At 43.3% G+C, this 12,166-nt stretch overlaps 1 protein-coding gene across 21 annotated transcripts in view; it reads right to left on the bottom strand.

Moving 5' to 3' along the window:
* Positions 1–12,166, bottom strand: part of pleca (plectin a) — a 94,041-nt gene that overhangs the window by 28,920 nt on the left and 52,955 nt on the right. For 6 of the 21 annotated variants that reach the window (XM_076753935.1, XM_076753928.1, XM_076753930.1 and 3 more), the window contains 4 exons: positions 5,455–5,516; positions 2,855–2,869; positions 1,843–1,932; positions 1,312–1,347 (listed from right to left, as the gene is read on the bottom strand). In XM_076753935.1, coding sequence (XP_076610050.1) covers positions 1,312–1,347; positions 1,843–1,932; positions 2,855–2,869; positions 5,455–5,516 — 203 coding nt within the window. Of the gene's footprint in view, positions 1–1,311; positions 1,348–1,842; positions 1,933–2,854; positions 2,870–5,454; positions 5,517–7,761; positions 7,943–12,166 lie in introns of those variants that run through there. The other 15 variants (XM_076753936.1, XM_076753929.1, XM_076753942.1 and 12 more) reach the window with 4 other exon arrangements.

Genomic DNA, 12,166 nt, shown 5'->3' on the forward strand with positions numbered 1-12,166 from the left:
TGATCGAAGCGTTTGGCCAGACCTTCGCCAGGTCTGACCAGCAGAATGACCCTGAAATGCATTAACAAACCAGCCAGGATGTCTGCAGGTGAAAGCATGAGAATGAATGATACACGATCTCAGTGATTCCCCCACTCAGCAGTCACAATCCTCACTTTCTCTGACACCTACACTCATCTTTTTCTGGCACCTTTTACTTCTTTTACTGTCTTCAGCCCTGTTCTCACGGGACTAGCATTACCAGCAGATCTCATGTGTTTTGTGCAGCGGGATAAGCAAAGTATTTTACCCGAAATTACTGACATTATCCCCTGAGTACGATGCCAGGGCTCTGCGTAACATCCAACTCCTGAACAGTAAGAGCAGCCTCTTGAATTTGCACCAAAATGCTGTCAAAACTTTCATTTCAAATTGCCAACGCAGCCTCTTCATGTTTCGATGGGGACAGAGGTAGAAAAAAGAAAGCAAAAAAACTTGCAATAATATTAATTAAGGTCACAGATGACCTCAGCAATTACTGCAAACTAGTAGAGGTCCCGCGGTAGTACTAGTCCCGAGATGTTATCGCAGTCCAATCGAGCAGAATCGAGCAGCATCCACAATTTCTAAACCTGCACAGGAGAGTTACCCCAGGAGTGATGGCCATGACATGCACTGGTGCTCCACATTTCAAGCTTTAAGCCAGTATGAAGCTTTGCTGCATTAGTCATCATGTCGGCTTGCAGTGATGAAACTGTGGCCTTTGCTTTCAGCACAGTGAGGGAACCCGACACCTGAACCCTAAATCTGACAGACTTAAAGGATCAGAGCTGTAGTTTGTATTTTTAGAAGCTGCAGCCTCATAATAAAACATAATAAAACTACAGATTGATTTCCATGCACACATGGAACCTGGTTTCCTGTCTGTCACAGAATTCATTTTAAAATTCTTTTATTGGTTTTTAAATCACTGATTGGCTTGTCCCCGTCCTATCTGTGTGACACGTTTAAGACCAGTTCTTAAGGCCAGACCTAAAAGGCCCGGAGAGGCAGCTTTTGTTAAATTGTTTAATTATGCCTCAAACATCTGGTTCAGCCTGCCTGAAGGTCTGAGGGGTTTCTGAAATTTTAATGTTAAGTTCACTCTCTTATCTCCTGACATGACGCCTGAACCCGTTCGCTCACTGATAAAATGGAAGAGGACGATGTTGATACAGAAAAGGGACAATACAGGGAGTGTGACTGTCATCATGCACAACCCAGAAGCCCCCTGGGGTGGTGACACATGCCACGCCCGAGGAGGCGGCCAGCCACAGTCCAGGCGCCACTCACCAACCGCACGTTCCTCACAACGTCACGTTCCCTCGGCTACCACAGCAAGAGCATCGCGAGAGAGGAAGGCAGAGGCAAAGGGGGAAAGGTCAGGGCAAAGGTCAGCAGACAGGAATTAGAGAAAGGAAAAACCAGGGGTCAAACAAGTCAGTGCAGAAAGGTTACGAGATGGAAGCAAAGAATGAAAATTAGTGTTTTAAAAGGTGTGTTCCCAAAAAAAACAGTCTTAAGATAAGTAAAGGAAAAGAGTGCGCATAACCTCAGCATGTTCGAAATGTCCAAAACCTCGAAGGAATCAAAGTCAACACATGCGAGAGCGGAGACAAGAAACCCACCAGAGTGATGTTTGACTTAACATTCAGAGCAGGTCAGCTTACAGTGAGTCGACTGGACAATAGAACACATATATGATGGCAAATTAAGTCCGCGGGACAGATGAGCGGGGACAGTAAGAAAGGTCTGGACGGGACAGGGGGTTACAGCAGAAGCCGATGTCCTAATATCTGAAGGTCAAAGGTCACCGGGGCTCACCAGTGTCTCTCCGGAGAGCACCTCCAGCAGGGAGATGAGGTTGTGTCCATCTCTGAGGTCCTCGTAGAGGTCAGTGATGTGTCTCTGGGCCTGAGGACAGAGGAGAGGACACGTTTTTCAGCGATATGTATTACTGATCGGTTCAGTGTCCCATCACATCAGCTTCGGTGGTGAAGCACTGCTTCAGCGTTCACACATGAGACAAACTGGAACTGCTGACCAGCTCGACACCAACAGAAAGAAATTCACACTCAGCACAAACACATTTGACTAAATCCTTTAATGTCACCTAAAAACAAATAAAGCAACTTAAAGGGGAGGACAGGACGATGAGAGACTGGAGGTCAGCAGCGGCAACTGGGTCCACATTTTGGGGTTCTTTTAAAAATACGTTCTTTGTTTTGAAACCTCAGTCTTCTTTTCATAGTTTTGGTCATCATTCCTATTGGGCAAAGTATTGTTTGACACACTAGATCAACGCTGGCATGTAGATAAATGATCAGATGACAAACACCCGGTTTAACCAGATTATCTAACAAAGCGAGTCCCTCATTGTATAGAAAAAGCCTACAAAAAACACTTTTTTAATGGAATGATTAGGTAATAATTCTAATTTCTGCATTTATTTTCCTCTCTGAAAAACCTCTTTGATCATTTGATGTCTTATTTCCCATCATCCTCTTGGACGTAATGACGCTGATGTGACCTCTACACGCAGCAATATGTTCTAACCAATAGGAATGATATGGGAACTATGAAAAACCTCATAAACTTTATTGATAATTTAGATAGTTTTTGGTGTTGTAAACTAAATTACATAACATATTAAGACACGTTGCACTGCAGAAAAGGCTTAGACAGCTGTTAATATAGAGTCCAGGTGTTAAAATGAATGGAACAAAGGTCAGACGTCAGCAGCGAAGGAGCTCAGGTGAGGAGAGGTGGAGTGAGAAGAGGCAAGCATGCAGGCAGGGATGAATGTGCGTCCACTCTGCTCACAGACAGCACCTACCTCTGCCTTCCAGTGCTGATGGGAAAGGATGGAGGACAGGATGAAGGACGGGAAGAAGAAACAGTTTGATGAGAGAAGATATAAAACTGCAGGGACTCGTGAGGGAAAAGAAGAACAGAAGACAAACACGCAGACGCTGGTTTGATTCGAGGGATGAAGACAGCTGGTTGTTTTCTGTTTTTAACCATTTGATTTTTCTGTGTTTATTTAAGAATGGAAATCTCATGATTGCAGTGGGATACATAAAACTTAAGAATAATGTCTGGTTTTCATTCTCCGATGTAAGACGCGCAACAGTAGATGGCACTTTTGAGCCATCTGACCACAAAGATGGCTGGCTCCCTACTTTAATCCCATGACTCTGTTGTGACCACGAGTCCAAACTGCCCGGGGGCAGCCAGATCGCCGACCCGCCTCGGTCTTTTGGACCCAAATCTGAGAGATTTTCCGACAAAGAAACAAGGACTGACGACAAAAGCCTGTGAGTCATCTCGTGTCACAGGACGCAGATGGAGGACGGCGCACATTCCTCGCAGTCTAACACACTTGAGTTCCCGTGTGAAAACAAGGAGTCGTCAGCCTGAACGTGTCGGTTCAGCAGCGGCAAGAGATGCTTCAGGTAGAGCTACGCCGTGCTTTTAACTAAAAACACTCCCTGAGAGCATCATCAGTGACATGGCCGCAGTGCGTAAATGCAGTTTAATGCATTCAGGGGTGGACTGAAGTACAGCGTCTCACAGAAATGTTCCCTCTCACACGAAAGAAAACTCATTTTTATTTAAATTCTGACCAAAAACGTGAACGTTTTGACCACTGAAACCTTGTCACTGATGTTTCTGTGTATGATTCTGCCTTCTGGTTATATTTAAAGGAACAATGTGTAAAGAAAATAGATGTAAGAATATTCATCTCCCTGCAGAAACTTAACCAGGGTGGAGGCCTGAGCTACACTATCAGACCATCACCTTTTGAGGTAGAAAGTGGTATTACGAGGACAGGACAGGCCGGGGCTAGCTGGTTAGCATGCTAGCTTCAGTAAATATCTCTGCATCACAATACGTAGACATTAGTTCATTTTTTGAATGTTTTAACCTAAAATTATGATCATATCTGTCACACTGTACTTTTAATGACGACTGGAGCTGCAGTAATTAGTCAATTCATCAATTAGGCGATCGGCAGAAAACGAATCTGCAGCTATTTTGATAATTGATGAAAAACTTAAGTAATTTTTCAAAATTTTCAACTCACATATTCTCTGGTTCCAGCTTCTCAAATGTAAAGATTTGCTGTTTCCTTTATTATATATGATATTAAATTGAACATCTTCAGTTTTGGGTTGTTTATCGCTATTTTCTAACATTTCATAGACTAAAATCCAGAAAACAATCCACAAATTAATCAATACTGAAACTACAAGTTAGCTGTAGTGCAAGTGGACAACAGATCCCTCCCCACTGATGAGCTGAATGAGTCAGCAGAACATTTATTATCTTTCTGACAGCTGATTTTAAAGACAATTATTAAGTAAAATCACCAAATATTCTTTGATACCAGCTTCAACTCTCTTTCTTAAAGCATCTGTTACGATCTGTGACATGTTGTAGACTGCATCACACATTAATTTGACTGAAACAGATTAATCTCTTGACGATTTAGTGAATTCATTACTTGATTATCTAGTCTGTCTTCAAAATGTCTTCAAAATGCTGTTTTTTGTCAAACCAAAACTACAAAATCCAAAGACTTGCAATTAATTATGATTAGAAAGCAAATCCTTACATTTAAGAAGCTGGAAACTAGTGAATGTTTTGCTTTTCCACTTGATGAAATCACTTAAATTATCAATCAACTGTCAAAACACTTGCCTCTTGATTATCTGTCAATTGACTGATCACTTCAGCACTAATTAACTGATGCAGAAATTAACTGTCACTTTAGCTGCAGCCCTTTATGTTGCACCTGCCGAGATCAGGGGCTTGAATATTACACATACAGCAGGAAGCGTTTTCTTTAAAAGGGTCATGGGTCAGAACGCTTTCATGGCTGCAAACATATCTGTCCCTGGCCTCCACATTCAGCGTAGGCGTTCAGCCCCGGAGCTTCCTGTTCCCCTGCAGAGCCCTGAGAAGCCGCCCTGCGAGTCTGGGGCCCAGATGTGAAACCTGACCGAGCCCGGGCCACGATGCCGCTGTTCCCGAGCACCAGCTAAAGCGAGGCCAGGTGTTCGTGACTCATGCAGTTTAACACAAAGAGCGAGTTGGATTTTATGGTGCAGAGGAGCGATTTGTGTCATGTTTTTCATCTTTTTCAAAGCGAGGCGTCGAATCTGATTTTACTTTGCATTCAGTTTTCCAGTTTATCTGTTCGTGCTCTCAGGTATCTTTTTCCAGCAGCGAGTGTCTTCAAAGGGAATATCTTTGTGTAATTGAAGATACTGTAACCAGGTGGGAAATGAAAGTAACTGCTGGACTTTGAGATAAACAGAACAAGCTTTGGGTCATTTAAAGATGGCTGTAGTTAACTTGAGTAATATGCTCCCAATGAACCAAAGCGAACATTTTATGACCGTTTGAAGTGTCGTTGAAGTGGGATCTTACCTTCATCAGGTGCTTGTTGACCCATTTTGTGAAGGTCTTCTTCTGAACTCGGTCCCGTTCATCTGTGGAGGGACAGATCAGAGGCTCAGTTTCATCAACTGCAAGACTTTTGGCTTGTTTAATTTGGTCATTTCGTGTTTCAAAAAAGATGCTATATGGCCTCCAATATCAAAATTTCTGATTACCATGCAAGAATAACACAACTTCAAACGTTCACTGAGATTAATTTACAGCTCCAGCCTCTGCAAACTGAATTTGCTCTCATGGTTAAATGAATGGAAATCAATGGCTGCCTGATAGAATTCTATAAAGCTGGTGTGTTTTAATTACAGTGATTCCCAAAGTCTGTGGTCTGCGACATCTTCAAAGGATCATCACAGGCTTCATATTTCTACCAGCTTGGAACAGTTAGCCAAAGGGTAACTTTTACAACTCAGCTTTATTTTATTACTTTTTAAAGGCCTGCGTGAGTAAAACTAACTGCTAATACACAAGAAAAAAGCAGAAACTTGAGCAAATCATTACAAAAAAAAAATAATTTAAGGTTGAAGAAGTCATGAAATATTTTTTCATCCTCAGCCATCCTATAACCTGTAAGATTTACTCCAGGACCCGCCTGCTTTAGAAGCTGGTTTGCAGTAAACATAATTTGTATTTTACGAGCTAAAACATCCAAAACCACAGTTCTGGTCCCACATCTGATAAGACCCTACAGGGAATCATCAGTTGCACTGTTTTCCCACAGTTACAGACTGATATACAGAATATTTGTGCTCCCCTAAAAGCCAGAAACCAGAGCGCTGAACATGCGACGTCAATGGAGGCTGCAGAGGATGCTTGAGGTGACAAAGAAAGTAACTGCGCTCCCTCTTAAGGCGCTTTAAAATCAGTCCATCAGAACAAAGAAAGATGGGTGTTATACTTGTCAGGTGAAACAAGAGTAAATTACATCTGACATCTCTCAGATTAGCACCTCCATGGGAACATGTTCCACCTTGCACGGTCGTTGCTGTTTTGGTTTTGATTTCACAGGCTGGTTATCCCACACAGAGCTCTCACATACCAGCAGGTACTGCATATGTTGAGCAATGTTTCCCCAAAAATCTTATCAGCAATGCAGCGACGGAGGAGGGAAAACAGCCAAAAGAATGATTTCACCTCTTCACCGCAGAGCTTGTACCAGTGACGAAAAGTCATGACGTAACTAAACAAGTCTTTGAAAAAAAAAGTGATCAGGAATCAACACAGCATCACTTACTGCTGCACGTTTTTAAATCTGATGAGAGAGTGGAAAGAGTGATTTTCATATCAGTCACGCTGTGGAAAGAGCTCAATCACGTTATCTGAGACATCAAAGCTCACGTAACAGAAGCGATCAGATGAAAAGGGAACAGAGAAACCGAAGAAAACGACATCCCGTGGTGCCAACGGCCATTTCAGAGTGGCATCGTGTCGATGACTCACAAACACGCTTGTGACTTTTAGGTTTCAGAGAAGTGAAATAAACTTCTATCATACCATTTGATCATGAGCGCATGACTCTGCATCCAGGTTGAATGAGTGTGATGAAAACAGAAAAAGGATCCTTCAAATCGACACGTTAACTGTTATGTCAGCTGCTAAGAACACTGTTGTTTCTTAAAGCCGTTAATACAATGCTAAGGATCAACGTCAGGCAGAGGCTGAAAGCTGCACTTAACATCCAAAAACCCGAACCAGAGAATTACAAGGTACAGAAAAGCAAACTCTGCTGATCCCCTTTACAAATAATGTGTTTGCTCGGCTGCGTTTTGTAGCCTGGAGCTGAAAACGGAGCGACGGATGTTTCCTTTCATCCTCGGGGAAAAGATGAGGTGCGAGATATCTCCTGAAGGAGCATCATTGTTTGTTCACGGCAGAATGGCTGCGTGATATCGGCAAATGCTGAATGAATGTCGAATAAATGCATGACAGCTGCATTAGGACACACTGCTTACACCTTATTTATTTATTTATTTATTTTTTAGGAAATCTTTACTGCTTCGTCCATCTTTGGGTTTCAAAATGGGTGTCAGCACATTTGACCAATAAAAAGAGGAAAAGCTGTGACACGCAAAGGGGTGTGGTCTGTTTGATAAAAGAGAGGCAGAAGACCACCACCGACAACAGCATGTCCAAAGTTTTAGACCTTCAACAAAAATTTCTTCACAATATACATGAATGGTTGAATTGGTCTAAAGTTCTATTTCTAAATAAATTAATTAAGTTGCAGAAAACATCTCAAAGCCAGAACTAGTGAAACAGCGTCCAGGTGATGACAAACTCTACCTTTCCTGTGGTCCGTGGCCTTCAGCCTCCCCTGGTAGTAGGACTCCTCTACGAAGACCCTGTCACTACCCATGCTGTCAGAGGAGTAGTTTCTGAACCTCTGCTCCATCGCTGTGCTGGAGCTACGTCAGTGATCCAAAACTAAACGGGAACCTCTGCAGATTGAGAGGCGATGCTGTCTACTTCATGAGACTTCTTCTCATTGCCTGAAACACTGCTTCACTGTGTGGGATCCTGTAGTTAAGTGGGAGTGTTCAAGCCACTGATTCAGTTCCTGAACACAAGTCTTACTCCCTTTTTTTCCTTCCTTTCTCCCTTCGCTGTCTCTGACATTCTATGCTCCTTTTTTTTTTTCTTTTTCACCAGCTCTTGCAAAATGCCTGCCCGCGGGCTGCAATGTCAGAAGCTGTCACTCACTACAAAGTGGTCTTTGGAAAGAGAAGGATGGTTCTCCTCCTGGCCCTGCGCTGCTATGTGCGGTGTTATGTACACCCCGGTCACACCCACCAAACCACACCTCACCAAAGACCCTCACTGAGCACCAAAAGAGACCACTGCACTGACTACATCTAAATCAAAATGCAGATGTGAAGAAACATCCGTCTCCAAGTTTATTTTAGTAATTGTTAGTCACTTTGGAAACAATGAGCAGCAAACTGCTAAAGAGACCAAAGAGGTTTTGTTCCATGTTTTGTCCTACTGACTACAAATTGCATATACTCAACTACACTTAACTGAAGAGGCCTTAAAATGTGAAGTCCATCACAGTGACTTTATGTTGCCTTTATTTTTACCACACGCTTTATTGTTGAGTGATAAACAATTCAACAAAAATACGAATTACAACAAATACAAACACTATTTAAGACTCTCTATTTCACTATGAGCATGTACCGCCCGCAGTAGTTCCTGCAACAATAACAAAAGTATTCTGAAAAATAAAGTTAACTAAAACTGTGAGAAACAACATTTCGACCCTTCTGTGTGTCCTGTGCTTGTGGTGAAACTGACAATAAAGTTGACTTTGATTGTCAGAGAAAGGTCAGATGTCAGAATAAGCCACAGATGATGTGCTGAAACATTTCAACATGGCCTGGACCGAGCTCACCTTGCTGTGGAAGACAGCACAAAAGCACAAAAAATGTAGCGTGTGTCCAACTAACTACTGCATGAGACTGAACGTTCAAAAAGACTGTGCAGAAAAGAAAAGAGGGCATTCCCTCATTTACCCCAGGCTGTCCGGATCGGTCCACTGGAGCCCGTTAACCCCATCTGAACGCAAGCTAGCAGTCACCGGTGTGTGGTCGGGGGCTGGACGTGCCACACAACAACACGGAGCCTCAATGAAAAGCCTGTTTCTGAGGAGACCGTGCCAGGAGGCAGCAGAGCCAGGCAGTGGAAACAACATCAGCCATTTCTCGACATGGTACAATCACAAGAAAACCTCGAGCATGAGCGCTCTTCCTCCATCAGGACACAATTAGGGAGAAACTGGCGGCAACGGTTTTGTTTCGGTACATGAGGGAGACAGCGGGCGCTTTTCTTGGGGGGGGGGGGGGGGGGGGGGGGGGTTGTCTACAGGAGAGAATCCAGCAGCAGGAAGAATAGAAGCATTTAAGATCTCTAATGAGAACAACCCGCGAGACCAATCCTTTACTGTATCTGAAGCATTTGGTTTGGATTATTTTCCTTAGAAGAATTTCCAACCTTGAGCAAAGCTTCTGTTGAGCCAGTAACTCGAACGGACAAAAAACACAAAAGAGGCAGTAAGACTTTCAGAAAACTCTTAATAGAGTAACCACATTTCTGGAGAACATTATCCCAGACACAAAGCAGCTATTGTGGCTCTGTGTGGATTGACAGAGCAGAGTGTGTCTGTGCGTGGTGAAAGAAAAGGAGAATCTTTTTCATGCAACAAAACTCCTCAAACATGCTCTGTTCATCTGCAAAAACAATCCCTGACAACACTTTCAGGTGCTCTAAATCTACCACCTCCACACTCCACACACGTCCCACAGCACCTGAATACCTGCAACACCTTCCACCCTCAACAGCATCAATTTTCTGTGCAGATGCTGACATATGGCTGTAAAGGAGAGATTTCTGGGATGCCTGCAAAGGGAGGGGGCTTGTTGGGACTTGAGAAATGGGAGCTGCTGATACTACACATTCATCCAGACCTAAACTCAACCTTATAGGCTGTGTGTGTGCTAAAACTCTAATCCTAGAATTAACATCAAAATTGACAGATTCTTTAGTAACTCTAGAATGGAGTTTAATGTGAGTAAAAGTTGGTTCAAAGTCTTGTGAACTGCAATTTTAAAATACTCACGTGCAGCTGGTTTCTCCTTGCTGAACTGCATTTTTAACATCGCAGTACGGCTGCACCGCTCCCCAAAGACTAGATGCAAAATCCTTAATTTGCACTGATTTCAAAAAGTCATGCTGCAATCAGACACTGAAGCAAGACTAACTTTAATTTATTGACTTAAAACCACATTTTGTATACTGTAATGTTCAGTAGGTAACAAAATAGCAGACACACTTATTATATGATGGAAAAAAAGTGCAGCTATCACCCATCATAAACAAAATGCTGTTAGGTACACAGAGTGCAGGAAGGTGAGGACATTTCTCTTTCCCTCTGACTGATAACATGCAGCGATAAAGCCCGGCAGTGAGAGCTGATACGAGTTTTACGATGACAGTCCTGCCGTGAGAGGCACGCATGTCAATGCATTCCTCCTGAGGGCGCACCCACCCTCCTCACAGACAGGGGGAGCCGCCTATTTGTGATAACACCACCCTGAGCCCGAAAAACTCTGCCCGTCTGTTCGTCTGTGCAAGTGACAGCATGCGATGTCAGTCCCACTGACGACAGGAATGCTAACCGACACTGCGTATCATCTGGCTGGCAGGTCCTGATGGGGTTTATGATGGAGGGATGATGGTATGAAAGTTGGATGGGAAAGGAGAGGAATGGAAGCCCCAGGGCATTATGGGGCAGATCCAACCTTGAGCTGGCAATGAAGAGTGCATGAAAGCATGCATTACCGCAGAATAAGACAGAGCTATGCCTGTTATTATAACTGTGAGGAATTCATTCCTTTTCAAAACAAACTCAGGTGCTGATAGGCGGTGGGGAAAAAAGATGGGAGATGCAGATGGACAAAAAAACTCCACGAACCCAAAAAGAAACAACACTGAGGCATTTCTTGGACAATGCTGCCCTTCTGATTTGTCCTGGCACTGCCCACACTTTGTTTTCTCTCCATAACTATAAAGTGCAGATCACTCCAACTCACTTTTACAACGGGAGTATCATTTCCCCTGAGCATTCATTAAAAACACACGTAATCAGCCCACACGGTGTTTACAATCTCGTGGTTCCGAAAATATGGTGACTAGATAATGGCTGGATTTATGACCTTCAGCTGTGACAGCCAAGGGCCAATTAAAGAGACCAGGAGCTTGCCGCTCAACGCTGTTTGTCCCCCTCTTCTGTTAAAACAGCTGCACTACAACACATGAGGAGCATGTGTGTGAAGTTCTCCTCAATAATTCACTTTAATGGCTAACTAGTAGCTGACAACCTTCTTGGCTCTAAGTCCATAATCAGAGTCCAGACTGCTGTTAAGAGGGCCCCGGCTCACTGGGGGCCCTGCGGTGTTGACTTGCATTCATGCACAGTCACTTTTAAAAGTGGGAAGACTGAGTCGGGAGAGCGGTTGCCATGAAAACATGACCAAAACACACAGAGGCTGCGAGTCCATCAGCGAGCTGTTTACAGACGAGCAGCTTTGGCCACAAACCTCCAGAGACCTCTCAGTTCAGGAGGAAAAGAGTCATTTCTCACTGCACTTGAACGTCAGTGGAAATACAAACACTCAGAGGCTCGGATGAATGACGGATAATCTTTGTCACAAATTCAGAGGGCGTAATCAGCAGGTAAACATTCATGAAGTAAATATGTACTGACTGCTCAGGCTGAGCCTCTCGGCACACACACTGAAGGTTACTCAGTGACTGATGGTGGATTCTGTCAACACAGTGATTGCGAGCGGCGGTGACACACAATGACACAAACATTATCTTTTTCATCAAGGACCACAAAACACTTGCTAAGATTAAGACCATCAAACACAATCGAAAGAAAAACAAATAAACAGAAAACTGTCAGCTGAAATGTTTTGGTATTTTTGCTTTAAAAACTCCTTAAGCAATTTATTGATTGGATCAACTAATCGGTTTCTGCTCACGTTACAGTACAATCTGCGCTGTGGGAGGGGAGCTAATGAGGAAATTGTCATCACAGCAATTTCTGTGTCTCTATCAAAGCGCAATTAAATTTAACAATACAATAATAACATTAGTGTTATTTGCTCAGAGACTTCCTGGACGCCCA

Source organism: Chaetodon auriga, chromosome 17 (assembly GCF_051107435.1).
Source record: "Chaetodon auriga isolate fChaAug3 chromosome 17, fChaAug3.hap1, whole genome shotgun sequence".
Taxonomy (NCBI): domain Eukaryota; kingdom Metazoa; phylum Chordata; class Actinopteri; order Chaetodontiformes; family Chaetodontidae; genus Chaetodon; species Chaetodon auriga.